General features: G+C 37.8%; 2 protein-coding genes across 5 annotated transcripts in view; both read left to right on the forward strand.

Annotated features, from left to right (window-relative positions):
- The first annotated feature begins 57 nt into the window (after positions 1-57).
- Positions 58-4,105, forward strand: LOC105675035 (uncharacterized). 3 transcript variants are annotated; one of them, XM_012371805.2, is made up of 5 exons: positions 58-218; positions 1,543-1,617; positions 1,722-2,031; positions 2,197-2,627; positions 2,738-4,105. In XM_012371805.2, the coding sequence occupies exons 3-5, from the start codon at positions 1,842-1,844 to the stop codon at positions 3,272-3,274; spliced, it is 1,158 nt and encodes a 385-aa protein (XP_012227228.2). In that variant the 5' UTR covers positions 58-218; positions 1,543-1,617; positions 1,722-1,841; the 3' UTR covers positions 3,275-4,105. The 3 variants fall into 3 exon arrangements, with proteins under 3 accessions (XP_012227228.2, XP_067209329.1, XP_067209327.1); XM_067353228.1 differs by lacking the exon at positions 58-218 and adding an exon at positions 744-787; XM_067353226.1 differs by lacking the exon at positions 58-218 and adding an exon at positions 875-1,228.
- Positions 4,106-5,180: 1,075 nt separating this feature from the next.
- The window catches only part of CrebA (Cyclic-AMP response element binding protein A), a 29,513-nt gene continuing 8,208 nt past the window's right edge, over positions 5,181-26,485 (forward strand). Inside the window, exons 1-2 of one of the 2 annotated variants that reach the window (XM_012371801.2) lie at positions 5,181-6,436; positions 9,306-9,530. In XM_012371801.2, the coding sequence (XP_012227224.1) occupies positions 9,390-9,530 (141 nt within the window). In that variant the 5' untranslated portion in view covers positions 5,181-6,436; positions 9,306-9,389. Of the gene's footprint in view, positions 6,437-9,305; positions 9,531-16,313; positions 16,519-26,485 lie in introns of those variants that run through there. The other variant, XM_012371802.2, reaches the window with a different exon arrangement.

A 26,485-nucleotide genomic window follows, 5' to 3' on the forward strand; every position in this document is an offset into this window, starting at 1 on the left:
CATTTCACGGACGACGATCGAAGCGACTACACACGACAGAGAGTATACATCGCGCGCTCGCACCGTCCACCTGATTCTAACACGTCGATTACGAGAGACGAGCGTAGTGAAAGAAACTTTACCAGTGCGCGAACACGGACCGATCGTTCCTGGTTTTTTCTACCAGCTTCAGCTCAGCCCAAGTGGAAGGTACACCGACACCAATCGTTTCAGGGAGGGTAAGTAATCGCTTACATCAGAGATCGCGCGATTTTTCGATATAGACGAGTAGGCGAGCGATTCGCGCTTGATTATATAATCACCTGGCTAACGAAACAGGTGCATGTATAGTTGTCACAACGTCTGTCGGCAAAAAGAAGCAAGTCGGGTCGTCGCCGCACCTCTCGGTTTGAAAACTGCTGCGTAGTGTCGCGGGGGATCGATTGGAGCGCGGTGTGTTGACGTAGTCGTAGTCGTAGTCGTAGTCGTCGTCGTCGGCGCGCCGTGCGACTATATATTTTTCGGGTCGCTCAAATATAGATCCTACGAGGGTGTTCCCGACGATGTTTTGCGTCGCAGCGTCTCGCGCGAGAGTATAGAACCGCGTTCCAGGTGCGCATATCCCAGAGCCGCGTCGCAACGTCAGCTTCGAAGAAATGATGTAACCCGCGCCGGTTCGCGAAAATCGGAGTCACATGCGTCCTCGAACGCCACAGTGTTACGTAATCACACGGCTGAACTGGTGACTGTCGCTTTTCCCGCAGTGCGCCTTATCTTCTCGCCGATAAGTCCCGGAAAAACAGCACGCGTAAGTTGAAAACTTTTGCAAAAACTGTGTATCGCGATGAAGAATTGCTTCAATAAGATAAGAATCACTTTTTTTATGCTTATAGAAGCGGCGAAAGAATTTTTTAGGAACTTCTTATAGCGCCGATAAAATGTTGAAAACAACAAGCTATTTGCTCTCTTGATTACTAAACTAATATGTAGTTGCAAAAAAAGATATACAGAGATAAGATAAATCCACATAGGAAGTTGTGATGTAAGATTTGGGAGCAACTCAGAGATGACTAAGCAAAATTGTATCCATACGCGGCACTCTATATATCACGGTACCAGCTTTCGCTAAGCAACAATTAGCTCGATCTTACGGGCGAATTTATATCTAAAAAAAATTTTTTCCTTGAAACGCTGTATCTATGCAACGGATATAATCGCATAATGCACAAGATAGGATCAATTCCTCGAGGTATATAATATGTTATCATGATAAATTACTTTCATTTATTGTTCATCAACGCGAAGGACAGAAACGGACGGATCGACTGACTTTTTATCAGTTTACATACATTTATTTTCATGCATATCAACTTTCCGTGTTTCTCGGAATTGTTATCAGTATGATTTTTAAAAAACAACGACGCGTTAAAGTCGCGAAAAAGATGATTGATACAATACGAAATACAGTACAAATATCTGCATTAAAGAAATCCTAATATTATGCCAAGTATAATTCGTCACAATTAGAGATTATTAAATACAATACTTTTACATTTATTTCAGGCTTCCAAAATCCCTCCCATTTACGAACGTCCAACAACCAGCAACATTTCAGTTGAGGAAGGAGGTGTTCTTAATGTAAGAATCTCGTAGATTCTTAAAAGAATCCTAGACTGCTTAGAAAGTTTCTCTTTTTGGAACCCAATTGGTGCCATATTAAGAGAACTATGTTCGTATTTCAGAAATCAAAGTCATGCAGTGTTCAGGCGCAACAGTTATCTGTTACTCGTGGCGTGAGATCGCGGCCACCGGGCGATGTCACCTTGACGAAGGTGGAAACTGTACCTCTGCTAAGCCCGACAATGGAGGGCGAGCTTTTGAAAGAGCCCTGGACGTTCCCGCGCACAAAGACGAGCTCGGCAAAAGCAGAGGACACCGCGGCGCTCTCCGCCTGGGAGGAAGATTTTCAGGATCTGAGCGACTGGTGCATGGACACGTTCCAGGGTCAATGCGATTTTCATATAGGTGAATCGACTACGTTTAAACTATCAGGTATGTATGTATTTTTACATATAAATGTATAGGCTCAAATTATCAATTAAATTAACCTTCTTTTTTAATTTAATTGACATACAAATGTGTTGTATAGTCTAAAAAAGTTTTGTATCAATGATTATTCAGCGCGGAGCAAATACTACAGAGTTTGCCTCGTTCTAGGTACGAAATACGAGGGTAACAGCGTTTCAACTGTAGAAAAGGAGGGATTGAAGAATTTGAGGAGTACAAATGGCGATGAGAAGGGGGATTTGAAAATGAATACTGTTAAGACCGATAAGTCAAGTGACAATCATCGCTTGATGCTATCTCCATCGAAAATGGTTAAGGAATACGCGATAGGGTATACTAATGAAGAAAACAACGTATCCAGCTGGTTAATGTCACCCGAATCTACAGCTTCTACAAGCACCTTGTCGAGTAAACAGCATAATGCGGACGTTAGCGCGCCTATCGAGAGTCCCAAGAGCGGCGATTTGGCCTCCCCAACTTCGTTCGGCACCATCGTGAACCAGCGCGAAATGTGGGATGAGCTACGCACGATCGAGACAACTGGATCGGACACGTTCGACTTACTGTCGTACCTTTGGGAAGTAAGTTGGCGCGTTTATCGCGAAGACGAGAGCTTATATCGATCGCGCTATCGTAACAATTTTTTTTTCACGATCAATTTTTTTATCGATAAATTAAACTTCTATTGCAGGATGAGATGCGATCAGCGGAAGGCAGCGTTTCCACCGATTCCTCGGTGATGCCGAAGCTCAGGCCGCACGCGACTTCCACGAAGGTGAAGACAGAGCAGATTGACGAGCCGACGCCACCGATGCGTCGAAGGATGGAAACGCGCGCGTCGTCAACGGTGACCTCGTCCTCGGCGGAAGCTCTCACAACGCCGTCGCGAAGATCTGAGCGAACCAGGGCCGCTAACAGTCAGGAAAGAGAGGACATGCCTCTCATCAAAGCGAAGACAAGGGACAAGAATGGCAGGAAAAGATACTACGAGAGCGATTCCGAGGACGATACTGCCCTCTCGCAATACAGGGAATGCCGCGAGAAGAACAACGAGGCCTCGCGACGATCGCGAATGAACAAGAAGGCGAAGGAATCGGAAATGTCTGTTAGGGCGATCGAATTGGAAAGGGACAACAAGGTATTGAAGATGAAGGTTGAGGAGCTGGAGAAGCTGGTGATATCGATGCGCACTGCGCTATTGCGATCCGCTTTGAGGAAAGAATTTTAAGTACGCGTTTACTCGACATCTAGACGATTCCGAGCTGTCGCGCATAATCTATAAATAATTACATCACACACGACTTTCTGTTTTGTCATGCATGCGCCATTATAATGCGATGTCTTCTATCATAAAAGAATTATGTAAACTTTAACGCTCACTTATTTGCCTTAATTGTCATAATACGGGGTTAATGGCGCCCTTGAGGCTTATTGTTACTCGTTAATTTGATATTTTATCGAGAGACGTTCTGTCGATAGCGTCTCTACGTCAGATATCTATATCTTTGCGCAATTTAATCGTCCCCAGGCTGAACTGTCCACGGGCAAGCGATACTACTAATTGTACGCCGCTGTAACGCGCGTTAAAAGTGCAACGTTTGGCTTGCTTTACGTCGGTACACGGAGATATTGTATATTAAATGAGAGTTTATTTTGCTATAACGAAGGAAATACTGAAATTAGAACGTATTTTACAAAATACACACACATTATATATGTATATATATATATATTTGACTTATAAGTTACTTTGTATACATCAGAGAGGTACTACACGAGCGAGGAGCAGGCATACGATTTCAAATCTAACGATGTATCGAGGGGAGGATTTTCATTCGAACAAAATCGTATGGTCATATTTTGTTCAGCCTTGTATTGTACCTGATATACTGAAGAAAAGGAAAAAAAAAAGACACACACACTTACATGCATATAGAATTTTATCGCAGGAAAGCGTGTAATTGGTAAATAGTTTTCTACTGGTGTGGAGATTCAATGATATTAATATGATATAAGAGCAAAAAAGAGACCCAATAAAAACTTTATTTTGAAAAATCAACCAGATCCATCCGTCACTTTGTAGTCGTCGCAAATAGCGCGTGCTAAAAATAGCCACGGCATCCATTATGGCGCACTGTTTTTGCATATGGATGCCTATAAGCGGACACGATACAAACACGACGCCGACACGCGTTAAAATCTATGACACGCGGGATATTTCCGTAGTATCGTTCGGATATTAATAGAGTACAAATGATTACGTAGGACGTGCGCGTATCGATGCACGGATGCCGCTGCGGTACTGCGGGATAATTGCAAAATCGATAGCGATGACCGTGATGTAGGTAAGACGATGGCAAACAGACCGCAGGACTAAATACCGCTCCATTGTACAACACGCAACAATGTGCGCCGTAATTTTATTCAGCGCGGCGCGATCCGGACAATTTCTGTCGCGCCGCCTACGACGCAGGAACGCATCTGGCAGCGTCATCAAAGTGCTTTCCTAACAAGGACGATGGAGGAGGAGGTAAGACCTCTTTTCGCTAATTGAATATCCGGCGACACCAGACACGGGGGACCCCGCGTGTGCTTCGCGCTCTCGGCTGCAAATTGCGCACGGCGATATGCGTTGCAAATTGATATAATTAACGGTAGATATAGAAATTCGATGACGCCTCGCATCTGGAAACCATCTGGTTTTCTTGCATCAAGTATCTTTTATTCGTATTGCACATTCGTTGGACTAGATGCGATAATGACTATGCAGATTTTCGATCCTTTGTTTACAATAAGCGAGAATGTTTCGTCAGACAAATCTAGATCTATAGAGAGCGTGTTTTGGTGGGTCCAGTGCCAAATACGCAAATTGAAATGCATACTGAAGGTTGCAACAAAGTTGTACAAGGTATCTATAGTTATATAGAGCACATTCTTGAATTTGCGTCGAACTTGGCCCCTTTTCCGCAATTAATTCCCCTTTGATGAAAATATGGCGACGTTAATAGAATTTTTAAATTAAAGTAATTAAAAATGGATTTCCATAAATTATGCTGATGATATCATATATGATATAATACTGAATAGCCTTTATTGTAATATAAGCAACTAAAAGATTAATTATTTAAATGTTTAACGTAGAAAATTAGAAGATTACGGGGAAACAAGTCATACATGCTAAATAAATTGATAAATCTATTGAAAAGAAGATACGATAGCGACAAGTGCGTCCTGCATATCGGCAAGAGAAAACGATAAAAGACAAAGTCCACACGGTATGAGTAAGCGAACTGGTCTGCTGTAAGAATTTGAACGTTTTCACCACTTCATGAGAATGAAATGCAACACTCCAATGCGCTCGGCTCTGTGTGTGCGTGCATCGATTGCCCGCATTGCTTTCTACACCCGCATACCGTTAGGTCTATTAGCCCCTATAAACTATTATTATCGAGAACTGCCATCATACTGCTGTATTCGACTCCACTTTACAAATTGGAGCGCAAATGATTCATTCTTTTGTACTGAACGCTTCAAAAGGGTCAAAGAAATTTTGGAAGCGAGAGGCACATAATCCAAGCACAATTCAAATTAGCAATGAACTTATTAATCAAAAGTAAATTAATTTCTTTTCTCGAATCAAAATTTACCACGCATCTCAGCACTATTTTGCAAAAAATCCAACTGTCGACCGATCTCGCTTCCCATTTTCCTTTCGCAATAGGTATTTTTCGAAACCGGGGCGGTTCCACGCTGTAGCTCGCACTTTTAAAAATCCGCTCGATGTCGCGCGTTGCCATTAATAAAACTGCGCGCGCAGCGCTTGCCGCTCTACGGACAACCGATAGTCAGTACGCTGGTAACAGGTGGTTCATTGCGATTGGTCGAACAGAGCGATTGAAGAGAGCCTCAGCGACGCCAGCACGTGTGGAACCGCCGCCGGTCCCGCATTCACGCGGAGAACGCTGAAGTGCGCACATCCGCTCGGGACGACACCCTTATTCCAGTGCGTTCGTTCACCATCGACAGATCGATTCATCGATCCGTCTGTTTTCGTCGTTCGCGCTAATCCGTGCGGAGATCGATAACTGCGTGTATCGCGACGCGGTATTCATCCATGCGTGCGTGCGTGCGTGCGTGATTGCGAAAAATCAACCATGCGCCATTGGTGATTCCGCGAACTCGTAGGTGCGCGGGTGTTGGCTATCGATCCCGGCTGTCCTGCTTTCTTGCGCGTTCATTGCCGTTTACGTCGTCGTCGGTGCATCGTACGCGCTCGCCAATCGCGTTCATTAGTGTTGTGCCTTAATAATAACTATATGAGAATTAATCTGTGATTTCTCACATCGGAGGACAGCCAGAGAACTCTCATTCCTCCTCGTCCGGCCGATCGGTGAGTAACGGTTGCATCACGCAATCTTCCCCGCTTTTCTACTTTATTTTTATTAAGTATAAAATCGCGCTGATACCGCTATTCGACGTCGCGGCGCGCTCCGACGACGATGCAGCTCGCTGCACGTGTACGCGCCGAGCCGACGCTACGTTCCATCTGGTGCGCTCCGTTTGCAACGACCGGATTTATCATTTCAAGCAGAGCCAGCCTCGCATATTGCCGAGCATGCGGCTATTCGAGAAGACAGAAAGATGAGCTCCCGAGAGATTTTCAAACGCGATCCAGGCTAATGATATGTCACATGTAGAATGTGAAATTTTCTGTTGACGAAGCTCTCGGGACGTTTCGAAATAGATTTCGAAAATTAATCGCGAAATTATGTAAAGTATGGCGTAGCGATACTTATAAACGAAAGTGATAAAACTATTCGTTGCGTTTTGCGTTTAATATTTTACTGCGCGATTTCTTCTCGAATCCACGCAGGCCAAAGGTAAAGCGAAACTTTTTCGTACCTTTAAATCATTCCGTCACAAAAACAGCTCACTAGTAAAATCGTATTTATAAGTTTGACGCATTGCTTTTGTATTGCTGGCGATAAGGGCGTTTCATGTGATCGGTGTTGTTACACGAATTGCGACTGATAAAAAAACGCGAGCTACACTCGCGTTCGCATACCTTTTTTTTTCTCTCTTCAGAGACCAGTTTCGATTAATAAAAACTGCGATTACGTGCGTGGAAAGATCGATCGAGTCGTGCCAGACGATTACGTGAATATGACATTTACACGAATGAGTCACATTTAAAAAAATATAAAATAGCAGAAAAGTAAAAGAGAAGATATCGCGTTGTAAAATGAGGAAGTTTTGAAGATTGAAAAATAGAATCGAAAGACACATAGTGATTGATATAGCTTATCAATGTGTATCTTCCGGCGACGATCTATTCATAGAAGCAGCGGAATTGATACGTTCGAAAATTAATAAATTTACAAAATACCTTCACGATGATATCATGGTGTACAAAGTGCGAGACACAAGATGACGCAAATATTAAGTAATGGATTATTACGCTATCGCTACAAAAACATGAATGATTGTATGAAATCTCCGTATTGTACAGATTTACTATGAATGTATGTAGTCCAATAAAAGCTACATTACACGTGTCTGTTATCTCATTAGTAAGTTTTATTTTTGGAACAACTTTCAAATAATGTGCGCGCTCAAAGAGAGAGCAGAATAACTGTATCTGCATCATGTTGAATATAATTAGCATTTTAGGATATAACTGTTTCATTGGAAATGGCACATGCGTTAATAAGGGAATAAATAGCACTGCTTGATGAAGGATCAAATTCAATACCCTTTCGTGATTATCCTTGTGATTATATTTTACAGCACGATCGGTGATCAATGCATTTAATCGCAGCATCGGTGATGTCATATAGCATTACTTTTCAACGCGAATATTACGCTGTTCGTGTAAAATCACATCTCATTCGTTATTTACACGTGAATATTTTTATAAAAAAAATATTAATGCAAGCGTGAAATATTTTAATCGCAGATAAGAAATCAGATTTTGAGCAGAGATATATATCACATACATATTTATGGAACACGCAATATAATGAGTTAAATTTTTTTCCTTTAAAAACGATGAAAACTGATTAAAATTCTCGACACACTCGAATGAATTTTTTCAACTGTGACCGGTACATTTGTACTTGTTACGCGTGTGAAAAGTAGTTTGATTAAACTATTTTTTCAAAGACACACTCCAAGATAATATTTGATTGATATTCCTTATCTAAAATTTATCAGTAAAATGATAATTTACTATGATAAAATGGGTTTAACACATATGTATCATACTTTTTCTTCACAATTTTGACCGCAATTTCATACGCAACGGCGTTTGCACTACTGTGTTGGAGCATTCCCCCCTCCTCTCTTTCACGGATGGTATACTTAGTGCATTAAAGACAGGTCCATTGAACTCGTTAGAACACGCCGCGGCGATGCATCATCCCATAATGTAGGACAAAAGGCATTAAATGCAAAATCGGCCGCGGTAGATAATGCCACGCGCGATACAGCACGCGGCACTGAGGTCACGGATATGCACGTGCATACATTATTAATCTATAAGTCGCGCTCGTTTATCGATATCCTTCTAACAGATCAGCAACGTCCGGTTGAATACTTTAATAACACTTACATAAACCTTTCGCGCGTCTTATCTTAGCGAAACTTCGGCTTATATTATCTTCACTCACTAGCCGAAAAATTTTTTTTTTTTTTTTTTACTTTATTCATTCACTTATTTTTGAAAACATTTGTTACATTTGTTATATTTCTCTCAGTCTTTTTATTTCCCGTTTCCCTTGATCTAATTTGAACTAGATTACGGATGCAACGCTAAATTTATTTTCTTCTATTTTCCACAAACGATGTATAGTTCTATTTTAGTCCCCAGAAATCCAAGAGAGATCCGCCTGGATCTCGCGTCTCGTTTAATCTAATTAAACAGTAACTGTACGTACATTTGCAGATCTCTCGTTACGTCACGCTAATAAAGAGTAAATAATTCATAATATTTGCAACGAAGAAGAATACGGCTCTAAATGTAAAATCAATAATAAACGCTAATAAAAGTTAAAGTTGATGCATTGTAACTATTCGGCTGTTATTAGTCCTTTTCTCTCAATATTTGCAATTTTGCAAAATCAATTTAACATTCCTTGCATTTATATATATATACATGCTTTAATAGCTTAAATAAAGAATATCAATAGAGAAAAATATTTTGAGGATCCAGAACCGATGAAAGTTGACCTGCAGATAAGATTGTATTATCTTGATTTTAGGTATCAACAGACTTTCGAGATTATCGAAGGATGCTGAATGCTTGTGGCGACAGCATGTCGGCACATTAATTTCTCTTGTCCTTCATGGACGAATACCATGTCTCTCTAATCGACGACGCCTGCACTATTTGGGAAGATAACGAAAGGAAACAAAATATGGCATTCTACGACGCAGCGACTTCAAGCGATCTTAAAGATTTATGGGAATCCTATTTCGCCGAACCGGTGAGTGCACAAACTTTATGCAAGTTGATTCTTTAAAAAAACCGCGAAATTGTTAACTAAAAAATGTATGGAAAATTTTATAATAATATGCAACATTTCCAAAAATTCTTTATGACCACCCGGTATACTAATGCCTCCGCCATTTCCTCACGATCGTAAATCTGTTGCTCCTCTATGACATGTACATTCCCGAGAAATTTCTCGTCTACGATCGCGAATGAAGGGAAGCTCAAACTGTTGGAATCGTAGGGACGCCTACGTTCCTTTTGAGAGCAATTCTCCGCATTGTGTACTGGCATTCAAATATTTGTATCAAATCCAGGCGCATAGTCAACGGTTCGCAATACCGCCGCAAATTTACTGACGCATCAAAATGTATATATTTTCCGCGCGATGAATATGTTTTCCAGTATTCGAAATAATGTCTGCTCGTGTGTAATAATACTCTGGATACAATTAATGTCGGTATTTGCGAGAGATATTTACTTTACAATGCTATTACCAGAAGCTTGTACTCTTTCTTTTTTTTTACGTAAAATGCAAAAGGAATGCTTGCACACGTATCGCTTATCAAATTTATTGACTAGATGTCACTAAAAAATGCTTCTTACGTTTCTCGGTGATAACAGCTACGATAATTTAACGTTGGAATGCTATTTATTCATAACTTTTAAATATCTATGTAAAAATTATCAAACTTTAGTTAAAATATAAATTAATTAAAAGATAAAAAAAACTCTACAAAAATAAACTTTTATCGTAAAATAACTTTCAACGTGTAAAATCGAAATTAACGTCATGTTCTTCGATCAGACGCCATTTATTTCTTAATTAACATCTCTAGTTTCGAGGAAATGCATGATAATCTATGAGTCACTTGAACAATATATAATAGGTTGATTTTGCGCGTTACCATTGTGTATTTTGCGCACTACTATTATCGTCGTGCTATACCGAGCGACTTGTGTTAATTAAGCTTAAGGATACGAGGAAACCGACTTATTTATATGATAGCACCACCTTGAACGAACGTCATACGTCGAACGTTTCACAACGTCGATAATTCATCTATTGATAAATACCGTGTGTCTATTCTCCGCGGCCCTCTAACGTCCTGCGAATGCGATGGAAGCTATTTTTCATCGCTCGATGCGATAGTAACAATGGTTTTGCATATGCGCTTTTCATCGCCGCAATACGCACTCTTATCTTCGATTGACAGAGAAAATAGGACACGGCCGCGATAGCTCTTTCGCCCCAGAATTTCTTTTGCACATTGAATTATCGACAAATCAAGCCTTTATTAACGAAATTACATCGCGTTTCTATCGCTATTACGTCTCGGTGAGTGTTTCACGCCGTCAATAAATACCAATTCGCGCGATGCATTTCGCGCGCCAAGCCGCATGCAGCCGCTGCATTTTACGCTCCGCGCGCCGGACGTGTACTTATTATTAGTTATTGTTCCTCTTATCGCCCGCCCGTCGCTTCACATGTTCGCCGAGTAATTTCGCAAGTCCCCGAGGCGGCGACAAAGCCGCAACCGGTATTTTTATCATTTCCTAGAAGGCCGACGTTATATACCCGTTCGATCCCGTTGGGAATAAATTCAATCGTCGATCGCGGTAACTACGGTCGTCTCCCGAGTTAATTTCACGCTGTCTCGATTGTCGTGGCTCTTTTTCTGCGGTGGATTTGCGCAACAACGCGGGACGAGAGACAGCGGGAATTATTATATTCCAGAACCGCATCCGTACATTACATGTGTACAGTCACAGTTCGGTAGCTTCTCACAAACGCGAGGAAAAAATTACCGCTACCTGACAAAAGTTCATTCGACATTTGTCGCGTATGGTATCGCGACGTTGGGAAATAGTATTGTATTTGGGCAGTAAGGCATTAGCGCCAGTTTGCACAGCTGTACAAATATCGTTTCTAGTGAATAGGCGCACGTCTTTTACAAAGAGCCACTCAATTGTCTCAAGAATTACCTGTATATTTAGCCGTTAATACGCCACACTTGAATCTTGTGTAGAATTATATTTCCGGAGCGATGTAAATCTGAATTAAATGATGTTTTCTATTCTCTTAAAAATTTCCTAAACTGTTTAATGTTTCCAGAAATAATCTGATATTATTCATTATTGTTGCATTATATTTTTAAAGATAAACTTGTTTTGCCAGTGGAAAAGCTTGGAAATGTTACAGTTAAATCCTGATCAACTCCATAAAAATGTTTATCAAATTTGACCTATTATTCAGAATAACTATACACTTCTATCTATTATATATCCTCGTTAAGCAGATAATGACACTTTCGTTTACTAATTATTAATGATCCTCACACTCGTGAACAATCTTATCGCATATTCATCGCGGATCTACTTTCCATACGATCCACAGATCGGTCTAGTAACCATTTTGGAACGTTTGTCACTGACAGTGTTTGTTATTTACTTTATTGAGTAATTGATAGTTGATTTTTTTACACCATGTTAATATCTATGGAACATAACTTACATAACTCTCGAATTTATTTAAAAATATAATCGGCGTGAATCGAAGTGTGAATGAATATACATAAGTATATGCAAATGTTGTTATTTCCAACCCAATTAAAAGTTTCTTTAACGTTTTATTATGCGCATACATCTTTTCTGTGTTATTTAATTGCATTTGTGGAACGGCATAAAATTTTATGTAAACACATGCGTAAAAAAAATCGTGCTATTCGCATAGCAGTTATTGAAACTGATTTTCAAAGGGATATATTTTCTTATTTTTGCATAATAAAGAGTTATTAATATGCATGAATATGACAGTCCGGTTACGACTTCAAGAACGAGTGATAGAAATTGACAGACGAATCGGCGCATGCATGTCAATGTTGTCTCATCATATTTGGGGGGTCAATCCCCTTTGACGAGAATTACGTCAGGCGGCGGACAGCTCACCATCAGTGCGCAAATACGTCTAGTCAATAGAGTCGTTTAAGCTAACGGGCGTCAGTAAAAGAAAATCAGCGGAAACCTCCGCGAACGGCACGTAGACACAGTCTACATGCGTGTACGAGTATAGCTAGAAACTTCAGTTAATTAAAAAAGGAATTTTCATTTTAACATTAGGGAAACATGTGTGCGTTTTAATAATTATGAAGAATGTGTTGATGATAAACATTTTAATTAATGACAATTGTCACGAATGGCCGCGCCAGCAAAAATATTGATTTCTCGCTTAGCCGGCTTCGTTCTCGTTAAAAACCACGGCTCCGCGCGATTTGTCGGCGGAATGAGTGTCGCGAGATTGATTACGCGGAAGCAAATGATAAAACAACAACACGAGGAAGCGCGAATATAGCGAATATTTGCAATGCACCGAGCAATCGATCTAGATTTTAAAATTGCACAGCCGGTGTACAAAGCAATCAATTGTGTCGCAAAATTTTTTTTTGCAGGAATGAATGCTCGTGTCGACATAACATTTTTGCGCTTCGCTTTTGCTTATTGTGAAGAAACACAGCTGTAATTAATGCGCTATCTGTTTTGTTACTTTAAAACCACTTGTCTTGATAAGCAATAATTATTACCTTGACAATGCATGCCGTTGCTGTCCTCCAAAAACTCACGTATTTTTAATTAAAATTTTTTACTTATACAAGACGTAAAATCACCATTTTACATTTATTCATACTTGTTCTATAGCACATTCACGTCTATGTTTTATTCTAAAATTTATGGTTAATATTAATATCAATTGTTTGTATAAATAAAAAATTTACCTCAAAAAACTCAGCTAGTTTCTATATCGACTGAAAATGTAGGACAAGCAAGATAACCTAGTAATTTGTGGCGCCCATAATTGTGTCTGAACTCGCACGTATCGCGTTTTTATCGTGGACAATATAAAGCAATTTTCCTCGCTCGTTCGTCGTGCTTGCGCAGGTGTCACTGACGCAAGTGTTGATAGTAGTCATCGCGTTACACATTCGAGCGCAGTATTGAATTATGTAACTGCATTGTATGTATGTATGTCATTGCATATACAATATATTGCGATATATATATGTACATACATATTGTTCATTAATTAAATAACGCGAACAAACAATTATACCCATTAACTACGATATTGCAGCTTCCTTCACTCATTGCAAGATTCAAAAAGTCGTAAAATTGTTATTAAAAAAGATTTTATTTCAAAAGTTATAGCAATTCTACCTTAATCGCTTTTAAAATATTCCTTTTAAAATACATTTGTTCCAGTGTTTTTCCTATATGCATCTAGAAACTCTATTCTTCACTTTGTTCAGAGCCTCTACAATTCTTTCCTCAGCTCATTCACGCTGCTAAAAATTTTTCGTTTCTTAGTTTCAACTACTATCAATATCCGAGATAATACCTGAGTACCCGGGTATTTAAAATATAATTACACATATGTATTACATTGTAATTGCATAACTAATACAAAATTCTCGCATATAATCGTATTACATGTAGAAGATAACATTATAAAAATTTATAATTTATTTTTTATATGTAATACAATTATATTACAATTATATTATGATAATTACGATTATATGCAATACGATAATTTTGTATTAGCAATGCAATACAGAATGTATGTTATTATTATATTTCGAATACCCGGATAAACGGATATTACTCAAGTAGCCGGTTCTAAATAATAACACTAGTTTCCAACAGCACTAGTTTCAAACTAGTTTATACATGAAATACATGTCAAGAGAATGTTAATCTTTTTTTTCGACCTTAAGTGAATTGTTTTTGAGGAATTTCTTCCTTTCAGGACAGATTCTAAAGCAAGGTTCATGATAAAGTACTGAACCTTTTGAAAGGAAACATTAAGCTCAGGCACATTCAGAATTGATACCTGCACCACATAAACTGTCACGTACAGATGGTACCGTATTGTGAAATCTGAACAAAAAATATCACCAAAAATAGCCTATCGTATTCGAGTATCTTTTCTTCTGTAATTTCTTATGTTCTACACAACAAAATTGAGGATGCATTAAAGAACATAGAAAAAGATTGAGAAATATTATCAAAAAAGTGACAAAAGTAGACAAAGTGAAAAAAAAGATTAGATAAAATATTTACAAGAATGTAAAAAGCGCTGAAACAATAGTGTTTCAAGAGAAATGCTTTGAGAAAGTACTTTGATTAAAGTAAAATTGCTATAAGTTTTTTAATAAAGTCTTTTTAACCATTTTATAAATATTTACGTATTTCTTTCTTATATATTGAAATTACATCATATTCTCAAAGTTCATATCTTCCTAGTTTATTTTTAATTTAAATCTAATTTATCTTTATTTTTAAATTAAAGTTTTGGTAATTTATATCTTGATAAAATATTATGTCCTGTTTAGTTGTTATATGTTAATAAATTATTATTTCTAAAAATTTTTAATTTTACAATCCAAGAATAACTATATATATTTATGACTTGTAACAAGTTTGAAGTTAAGATAAAACAATTTTGAATTCCACGATTTATTTAAAAAAATGCAAATTATAGGCAAGCTGACTAAGAAAGAACGGCACAGTTATATAGCATATTTTTATATTATATAGTAAAATATAGATGAATGAAACTGCAGTGAATAATATCAGTATCTCGTGTATCTATGCAAATATAATGAATCAGTTCACTCACCGGTCGTTGTATCCTAGCTAAATATGCTGTCCAACTATATCTAGAGAAATTAACATATATTTTAGTTATTATAAATTGTCATATCATTTTATATAATATAAACTTTGTGCAATTATTATAGCGCAATAGTGCATGAGTCTTTAATAATCATTATATACATGCATAAATAAAAAATAAATAATTAAGCTCTCACCAGCTAGGATATTGCAGTTTGCTTCATTTGCTGCAGATTCCTTCGATGGATCGTAAATGCCTTAGACTGCTCCGCATCAGCTTTATTGAAGAATTGATGAATACGAAAACTCGCACTTATAAGTTCGCGCACTACCGAACGAAAAATTCAACCCGCACATTTTACTCACACAAAAATCACGAATTCACGCCCTAAATTTACTATGCTGCAGTATACGATACGTAAACGTGACTTCGTGCCTGAAACGCATTTTATATAACGTGTCTACGCATATAATTATAATTTATAGGTTATCAACTTACACATTCAATGGCTGACTCGTTATTGTACACTCACACTCAGAGCGAGTGAGATGAACAATCTTGACAATCCATACAGATGTGAGATATGGATATCTAAAAACAACATAATAAAAATATATCAGATTTAATTAGGAAAAATATATCAGGATTTAAACGAGCTAAACTTTCAATATGCTACAGCTAATGAAAAATACTTCTCGAATGAACGGAAGGATCATTTTTGTTGCTTATAGCATGAAAATCTGTACTCACCGAAATTATAACCATGTTTATTTCGACTTACGTAGCGCCAATTGTTGACGAATCGCCAAATCGCGTCAATCTCAAACACTCACGATAAATAATACATTCCAACGATCGCCCGTCACTTTAATCAGCACTCCCGGCAAAAAAATCACACTCTTATACACTTTTAACTAGTAAAACACGCTATTAGCGAAACATTTCACACTCTACACTCCAAGTTATATACGTGGATCAAAACTAACGTGACAGTCCGCAGAGTGGCGCGCATAGTCAATATTGTTAGAACACAGACGCGGTTCGCACAATGTTCTAAGCGTTGTAAAGCCGTGCCTGCATTCTAATATCACGTAGAAATGTGTAAATCATGTAAATGAATCACACTCGCTATTGCGTGTGAATTAGCGCAAGACGAATAAGAGTATGATTTTTTGCCGGGAATGCTGGTTAAAGTGACGGGCGATTATCGGAATGTATTATTTATCGCGAGTGTTTGAGATTGACGCGATTTGATAATTCGTCGACAATTGGCGCTGCGTAAGTCGAAAAAAACATGGTTATAATTTCGGTGAGTTTCAACAATTTTTCAACAAATTTTCATGCTAAACACGAAAATAATCCTTCCATTCATTCGAGAAGATCAAAACACGTATTTTTCATCAGATGTGCATTTTGTCTAGTGTGCTTTTCATTAGCACCCAGATAGAAATGCGTGATTATCACGTTTCATCACAATGTGATCGTCATACTAGTAACTTCAACTTAATACTTTTTTGAAGATCATTACGTGATTATCATGACATGAACACAAAATGTACACAAATGATTTACAAATATGTATAATATATGTCAAATTTTGTTATCATAGTGCTATCACATAAGATATTTTTTGACATCATGACATGAACGACATTTGAGCAGCATATGTGCACGCATTTGTATGCATTTTTGAGATCATATTATGTCAATTATGAATGCATGCTGAGCGCAATATGACATCATTTTTCTATCTGGGCATATTGAAAGTAGGTATATTGAAAGTGCAGCTCATTGGAATTAAATCCGATATATTTTTATTATGTCGTTTTAGACAATTTATTAAATTTAAAGAAACGTTATTGAATATTAGTTCATTTATTGAATATTAGTTCATTTATTGAATATTAGATCCATTTATTGAATACAAAAATATTATATATTATGTGGAGATCAATAAGTTAATAGATTGATAAACTGATAAATACTGATAAAAAGCTAAAAATACAAACAACTGAAATATTTCGATGTTAATTAGACGTTATGTACAAGCTATAATGATTGACGATGTTTCATTCAATTTCTTTATAAAAATCGAATAATTCTATTAATTCTTTATAAAAATCTTCATAAATTTTATTAGTCTCGCGCTAAATCTAGCTTAAATATTTTTCAGCGTTTGTGAATACGAAACTTAATTTATAAAGCTTAGCGCTTATTAAAAATTATTTACAAATGCAAATTAAAAATAATAATTAAAATAAATTTATTATGCTATATGTAGTATCATAAATAGGTTAAGGATATTGCAAAAATCTATATTTTGGAGAACTCAGACGTCATGCACTAAAAACTTTTCTTGAAAACCATTACTGTTTTAAATAAAAGTGAAAATTCTTTTTATATGTAAATTATATGGTATTAGCATCTTATCTGGCGATCATTTTCTCAACGTGCTATTACTTGTAATGTATGATCGAAAGCCCTCCCAATGGGGAAAAGCTTTTCTCTTATTTTACTTTTCAGAAGAGAAAGCACAATAAACGTGTATGTTTTAGGAAAATGTCACAGAAGTAATTTTTCTAGTATAACATAATTATCGATTTTGTTTTCAATATGGACCTTGAAGAAAAATTATTTTCAAATTCAATAATTAATTTAAATTTATTTTTACGGTTGCTTCTTGCAGTTTCTACAAACATTATAATATTTCTTTATAAAAATCTTTATAAAAATCTTTATAAAAATTTAAAAATTAACATATCGTAAATAAACAGTATTATGTTCAGGCGCCGCGGAACCAGGGAGGGGGGGGGAGGACAGAGGGGACGACCGCCCACCCAGAGATAATTCAGGCTGCGCCCTCCCCTGAAATTTTTCTGTTTACTTCAGATATTTCATAACCGAAAATATTGAGCATCAAATATTTACATCAAAGGTGGAAAAATGAGTTATTTTTCTTTTCTTTTCTTTTTTTCTTCTTTCTTTTTCTATTTCCTTTTTATTTGGACTATTTACTCGTTCAATTGAAGTACACTAACGAAGAAAATTAAGCGCATTAAGTTAATTAGAGCAAAAAATCTGTGCATATTTTTCGCACATTTATACTACCCACTGAGTGGTCTATTATATAGCGTTTGAATGGAGTTACATACATATACATATACATATTATGAATGTATTATGTATCCTCTTTATAAATTTTGCCCCCTCAGATGAAAAATACTTCCGTGGCGCCTGATTATGTTTCATAGAAGCAAATAGTATTTTGGTATCATAATATTATTTCGTTTCAACATTATTTTACTGATTGTATGCTGTTGTGTAACTAAATATTAATATTTTTCCATTTTTTAATTGATTGTTTAATTTAGAATCACAAAATTAAAAGAATTTAATATATCTGAATAAAATAAATGGTAGTTAATAGTTCTGGTTAAATGTATTATAGTTAAACATAGTTACAAATTAGTATGTATTATAATTGTCACCTTGAGAAATTTATCACCCACGCGATTTATTTATCGGTCGAAATAATGCACAGTGGTCGTTGATTACATATCTAATCTAATTAGGGTAAAAAGATAAATACAGCCATGGTGTTGCGGTAGAACACCCACACAATAACCACCGTAGTAAAACTTCCATGAGAAACATCGTGGTTGGCTGCTTTCTAGTTCAAAACCGGAAATAGCAATACGTCGAGTTCACAACCGGAAACACAGGCGAGAAGACTGGGAAACGGGAGACACAATAGTAATAGAGCAATATTTCTCGACAAAGCAAATATTGTATAAAATGACTGAATGAACGGAAAATACGAGCATTGAAATATTATAATGCTTGTACAATAGAAGCTGCAAGAAGCAATCGTAAAAATAAATTTAAATTGATTATTAAATTTGATAAATTTTTTAAATTGTAAATATTTTATACTTTTATACGCGATTTTAATATTCTAATAAATTCCTAACAAACGTTATTCTTTTCTCTGCTAAGGAATCTTCTAATCTCAAGAATTCTATCTGTTAATTACGTGGAGTAGAAAATAACTTTGAGCGAAATAAAAATATATTAGGCGTTCTTATGATTTGGTAGTTGTCGTACATGATACAACACATATCTTTCTTCTTTGAAAAACACGTCATTAAACCGGCAATTCCTCGCCGTTCGACGAACGCTTGATTCGTCCCGATCACTGCGAGCCAGCTTTCTATCTTAAACAAACACGCCGAAATAGAATTCCGTCGGACGAGCTTCCCGCCCAAGCAAGCGTAACTCGTCGGGCTCATCGGTTCGCATCATCGTCGCTGGGCGTTCTTGAAAAACGCCAATTACTGCCGATCGTTCATTTTCTAGCGGCACATTTCCTTATCGCCTCGCGGCGCAGTGCGATTGCGAACGACCGTGGTACGAAAATAATTATTGTTTTTCCCGACTTCCCGTTTACTTCCACGCTTCGCTTCCCCCCGTTCGCTTCTTCGTTACGCCGCGGTTTTAACCCGCGTCGACGAACGGGGAAGGAACAGAGAGAATTTGCGACGAGTTCACCGTAGCGTGACCTTTCGACGTTTATCAAATCCTTCAATGGCATTCGCTGGCATTCGCCGAGACGTGAAAGTTCCGCAATTTTCTGGAGACTTTTTCGCACTCCGTCACGCTGTAGCGACGAAACAGGAATCGCTTTTTTAATTACGTCAATCTCTAAAACAGTTAGTCACTGGTTTGATGACTTTAACATCTTAGATCCGCATTGTTGCGTTCGTAATTTATCTTGCAATTTTTTTCATAAAAATATATTCATTTAACTTAATTAAACATAGATTAATGGTTTGAATTTTTTTGCATGTGTCGATTGATTCTAATTGCAAATAGGAAAGGAAAGAAATTGAACGATCCTTACGTGATGCGATTGTTGCATTCTTACCGTTTCTGGCGTATCGTCTGTTCGCACAACACCGTTAGGTGCGGGATTCCACCTTTGTACATGCGTAACCGTAAACTTTTCTTTCGCGCACGCTTGCACATCAAGCTATTCTCTTTCTACGAGCGTGTAATACAAGTGCTTCGAGGCACCGCGAACTATAGAATTTTCTGTTGGAAGAAAGCGCATTTTCCGTGTGCAATTATTGGCTCTAAGATTAAAAATTTTCAAAAGTATTAACATTTTAATTAGATAAATGATAAATAAAATATATAAAAAATAATTTAACATTGCATAAGATTGAAGCGATATTCAAGTCTAAATCATTGCGTCATGCGATATCAGAATGAGAAATGCAGTTTGACCAGTTTGCCATATCAAATCAAATGCGTCCTTCGGAAACAGGAACGCGAACCGGCAAGATTATTTCGCATTAGGCACACAACACTGTTAGCGGAATAAGATTATCTATGACAATATGCCAAAGTGATTAGGCATCGTTCATGTAAATAATCTCGCAAATATGGCGCTCAACGTTCATTCGTTATATTGTAGCTGTCATAGGCTGTCACTAGTCCGTCAGTTGAACGCAAACGTCTGCCAATCTTGCCGTTACTCACTGACAAATCGTTATTGTTATCGTAGTGAGGATTTGTGAATGCAAAAATTTGCACGTGCAAATATGCCTGCAAAATGGTCGGAAGAAAATTTTCCGTGAAGAAAAAAAGAGATCCTTCTCGAGCACACGCGCATAAGGCAACGTAACAGTTGTACAATCCGTGATATAACGAGGAAGAAATTCTACCGACCTTGAATAATCCATCGCGATTACAAACGCATGTTCGCGGTGCGCGCTGTTTTCGTCTCACGCAACGACAGATGCTCGCTTATCCGCTCCATTATCAGCGGTTACGATTGCTCCGCATTTGGCTCGGCGAGATTGCAACGACGACAGATAACATTCGCGCTAGAACTGAATAATATTGATTCAAGGATGAGCATTGATTAGAACTCGTATCGTGTGAATTTTCAGAATTTTTTTCAAACATAATTTCTGCATACTTTGAGCGTTGTTATTTAAAGATAAATTTTCTTACAACAATTATCAATCAACTTAATTGATTTTATTTTCGTCGATGAAATATTAACACATAATATCGGCGTAGGTTCAATGAAGCATAACATCTCATCTATTCTCGATTCGCCGTGGCGCGAGATGGATTAGGCTTCTTGCCGGATTGTCTTGAAAATTTAACATCGAGCAATTTCTGAAATCCATTTAGCTCTCCTACCGCGTTATCGGCCAACGCGCGGTCGCTATCAGAGGAAAGAGATAAAAACGCTGTGATTGCCCGCAGACCCTCTGGCGATTAGAGATTTACTTCATACATATGCTTCTTCTCGTGAAAATGTGTAACTTATACACATGCTCTTTCTTTTTCTCTCAAATGTACAGCTTAAGATAACAGTAAAGATAAGGCGCGCATATATCAAGATAAATTCATATAAAGATACATAGATGAATAATTTATAATCAGTAAAAATAAAAAGAAAAACATAGTAAGAAACGCATTCTCTGACTTTCATATTCTTTCACAGGTCCACTATCTCGTAATTGTATTAATTTATGTTGCTAAACGCTCGCCAATATATAGAGGCTAACGGCCAGGAATCTTTTCCGGATTGTTGTCTGGCATTCTTGTCTAGCAAGGGCGCTCGTGTGTATGAGTTCTCGAGTGCAGCGCATTCCGGCGCGCTGCGGTTCTCGATTTCATCTATGTAGGTCTCGCCGAGTCTGCCATCGTCGTACGTTATTTAAGGCGGTGACACTCCCGCTTCTTTTCCGCCGCTTTAAGCAAGCTCGTATGCTAAATACGACTCGTAATTTGACTGACAATGTACATGTTAGCATATCCTTGAAGGCACAGGAGTTCTGATAGATAATTATGAGAGATACATAATGCTGCTAATGAATATAAATTTACGATTTCCACAACAATTTCGGATACCATAAAATTCTAAAGCGAAATGTTAAAAAAACATTTGACAGATTAGGCTATCACTATTTTTTATTTTTTTACGCTCTTTTCGACGTTATGTCATCAATGACTGCTGTCTTATTTAATTTTTATAAAAATTTAAACAAAAAAAAACAGGTAGCTCGATATTTGATTCGCTGGCTCTCCAGTAAATTTTGTATAAATTTGCCATTAGGCTCGCGATAGCAGGAATTATGGTGGGCTTAACGGGCCTGCCTCTAAATCCGGCACTCATCTCGACGGGCTTCTCGCATAACCGGTGACGCAAGTGGTCGCCAGGCGCGACTTTTTCGACTCGCACATTTATCGGGGCCTGTTAAACAGACCCACAGGTATACGACGGCGATAAAGCGAAACGGTGGCCCGGGAATCAGTCGTGTCGAGTAGTTACGCACACGACCGACCCGATAAGTTCTTATCAGCGTCCGCCATTGCACGCCTCCTCCCTCCGTCGGCTCTTCCGTCTTATTTCGCCATCCGGTCTTTCCACGCATCGCGTCGCCCTTTTTTTCGAAACCCTCTATAAACCACCTCCTCTCTGTCTGACCCCATTGATAACGGCGCAGTCTTTCTCGACGCCCATTACCTCAGCTTTATATCTCTATTGTTGTCCGCGTACGCGGGTGCGCATGCAGCGCGTAGCGCGTTTCACTTCGGCTTCGAAAAAGCGTCGCTGTTATCAAGATGACCTCGTGCCTGCTGTAAATACAATATAAACGGAGCAAGTCGATGCTTTCGGGTTTGTGAAATGCTCAGGATTTCCCGGCTGAAAACTTTCTTCGAACTTTGATAAGCAGCATCAGTGCGGCATAGATTTATAATTATATTTCATTAATGATTATCTCTCTAATGATGTCCATTTAAAAGCCATCGTTCGGAATAACTATAATTATATTGATGTGATATCGCAGTTTTAGATTAATTCTTTCCCAAGTAATTAATCAATACCAGCTTGTCATTCGCCCCAGGCTAATCTATTACAGGCTCTATTAGAGATTGCGGTCGCCGTTAGATTTACTTAGAACAAGAATTCTTCATTAGACACGATGACCTTCTTCTCTTCTTAGAACAAAAATTATCATTATTCATCGATGTCGCGTTCAGCGAACGCGAATAAACAAATACTTAAGCAAATGAAAGTGCAAACAACCGAGAATGTCTGACTAAGATAATCTAGAAACGGCCAAAGTTCTTCGCTTACGTTCAGTATGCAAAAAATTCGCATGTCTGACGAAGGCGAGAGAGCGAGACGAACCGAGGAAGATTGGAATATCAAGCACTACGGTCGTGTACTACGTTGTGAATTACAAACGATATAAAAGCCAATTAATTTGCGTCCTTGACATATCTATACATAATGAACTATTGAACGGAATATTGCATGGCTAATCACTGATAATGTTAACTACGTGAAAATATACGCCTTGGGAGAACTTTAATCGTTTACACACGATTTCAAAGTCACAAGGATTCCTCGTGCACGATTTCACACGCAAGCATTTTCGCGAATCCGCGTGTGTATATGCTTAGACTTAGAAATGTACTCTAAACTGATTTACACGATGTTTATTTAACGGTTACTCTCATACTCGAAGACAGTTGAGGATTTGAAATCAGAGGATGCTAAATCCACGAACAATATAAAGCAAGCCACGAGCAACATAAAGCAGCCTGTGTTTTATCGCGATTGATAATCAAAGTGATTTTTTTATTGATTTAATTTGCACGTGCTCTCTTACATTTCTGCAACATCCAGTAAGAAAAAAAAAACAGTAATTGAAAGCGGCACTGCGATCAAGCCTTTTGACTCCATCACAAGCATTGTATCGCCCAATAGTCATTTCATTTGCTTTTATTGGTCTGTCGTATTCGAATATTACTCGATGAAGTGATGTATTCCGAGGTCACAAAGAGGGAATGGCCCTCCGCATTCGATTCGAATTATCGTTGATTGCTCTATTCTTAGGCATAATAGCAGAAAGCGATAAATTTATTATTAGTGATATTTTATATTAAATTTATTAATATAATAAATAATAAATTAATAAATTATAGATAATAAATTTATTGCTTTCTGCTATTATGCCTAAGAATGGAGATTCAACGAATGGAGATAATTCGAATCGAATGCGGAGGGCCATTCTTTTATATATATTTAGCACAATTTTAATGAAATCTTTGTCTATTTATAACGTTGTGTGTAATTTGTTATATCAACAGCGTTTGCCTTGATAACAAATTGATAACATCTTAGAAGACGACAATTTTTACTCTCAGATTTATGTTTGCCTCTTAAGTAAGCAAATATTACACACACTTTTAATTATTTCAACGTATTATACATCCCGAAAATGTACATAATATATTTGCTATAATAGCAGCGCGTCATTTTATTTCGCAAGTGAGCGAAGTCTATCTAAACTTTGACGCCATTACACGAGCGAGCAATAAAATAATTTTTTCCACATCATCCATCTTACAAGAGAATATCTTCCATCTCTATAGAATTTTTTCATTCTCTGTCGTGTGTCTACCCGTCGCGTAAAGCTACCTGTTGATCTCGGATCGCAGACGGAACGTACGACAGATAAATTATTGTCCACGTTTCTCGAAGACGAGCGAAAAACAGCGTGTAAATAATTCCGAAGTGTACATTTTCGTACGTGAGAATTCCGTACTCACGAATTCCGAAAACCATAAATATAGCTTACTACCTAAGAGGCTAATCTTACTTACGAAAAGCACTCGCTCCATTCATCAATCTATGTGTGCGCGCATAATTTATCCTTGGTATACTTTCTTCACTAAACTATCAATCTCATGGGTACAATATAAAACAAAAATAAGTAAAAAATTTCTGTTTTTCATGCAACTTACTAAAATCGTAAAATTAATTGAATGTCGAGTCAATTATAATTGTACACAATATTTGTTTATTCAACGATTATTTGCATTCCCCTATGCTTTAAAATTTAATTTTGCATCATTTCCTGATTACGAGAATCGTTCAGTGTACTTGATGTTATTGGAATAATGGCTGACGCAAACTATTTCTATATCAGCTTTCCAAAATAAACAGCTCGTATTAACGTTATGCGATCCCGTCGTCGCGTTTCACGGCCGAGCGTGCGTGGCTCAGCGTTTCGATCGTTTCGAACGAGGCTTTCTAGAGTTTCTCGACTTTCCTGTGAGAAGGTTCACGGCTACGGTAGTACCTGTTGTGAAGGGATCTGGTTTTGAAACGAGTTGTATGCCTCGGCCAGGGAGAGAGAGACCTGTCGTCGTCGCCGGAGTCGTCGCTCGTCTCGTCGGCCGTAGTGGGGAGTAGACGAAGTGACGGGATGGTTCGGATGGAACTCGAGGACGTTCACCTTTTTTCGTGACTTCGACGAGGCCGACAGACGCCGCTGAAATACCCTCCTCCTCGTGCCGATTCGAATCCTGGAAGGTTGACCTATTCATCTACAACAGAGCCGTAGCTTCTTCGTGATGTGCAAATGATTGCTGCAAATAGACGAGACACATTTTGCAAATAGTATAAAAATTCCTATTTGTATTACCAAAATACTTTTAGGCATAAATAAATCTTATACGAAAAACATCCTGGTAGTGTAATAAAATCTTCTCATTATAATAATTAAAATTTATATTCGAATTATGCACTAAATTATTAAGCGGAGAACGTCTCATTAATTAGTATACAGTGTGACTGAATACAATATAAAACAATGACGATAATTAGCTTCAATAAATAGCCGCTTTTATAACTGCATAAGAATGAAAAATTGACTCTATCTTCATGAAACAATAAACACCGTGCGATAATTCAAGGCGGTGTAAAAAGTTTTATCGGCCGTGATCTGCGATAATTCCCTCCGCGTTGAGACAGGATAATTAACGTCAATCTGCGCTGATAATTAATTTGCAGGATAATGGAATCAATCTAATTCGTCGGGATTTTTCTCGACGATTCTCTCGTACACAGCTATACGTGTATTGATTGGCATACGTATAACTGGCACTCGAAAATTTTTTTAATGTAATTGCACCGTCTGGAATTCATCGCAGCAAAAAGAACAAGCCAATTATAACGGATGATTCCTCCGAATCATGTAGAATAACATTGGGAAATATTTGTTGACTCGCGGCCGGTCTTATTAATATTCCGGGTGGACTTCAGGTACAGTCGCATTAGCGTAATTAGATATTCGGCCGAGCGTACATTGACTTTTCGCCCGTGCTTCGTGCTGAAAGTACGAAATTCTGTTCTTTTCAACGTAAGCGGTTTTACGGGCGCGAGACGAATCGAGTTATTT

Source organism: Linepithema humile, chromosome 4 (assembly GCF_040581485.1).
Source record: "Linepithema humile isolate Giens D197 chromosome 4, Lhum_UNIL_v1.0, whole genome shotgun sequence".
Classification (NCBI taxonomy): domain Eukaryota; kingdom Metazoa; phylum Arthropoda; class Insecta; order Hymenoptera; family Formicidae; genus Linepithema; species Linepithema humile.

Excerpts from the sequence above, each read along its gene's own strand:
- LOC105675035 (XM_012371805.2), top strand. The coding sequence starts at position 1,842 with ATGGAGGGCGAGCTTTTGAAAGAGCCCTGGACGTTCCCGCGCACAAAG. Across the intron at positions 2,032-2,196 it reads GACTACGTTTAAACTATCAG|GTACGAAATACGAGGGTAAC; the intron begins GTATGTATGTAT and ends GCCTCGTTCTAG. Across the intron at positions 2,628-2,737 it reads TACTGTCGTACCTTTGGGAA|GATGAGATGCGATCAGCGGA; the intron begins GTAAGTTGGCGC and ends CTTCTATTGCAG.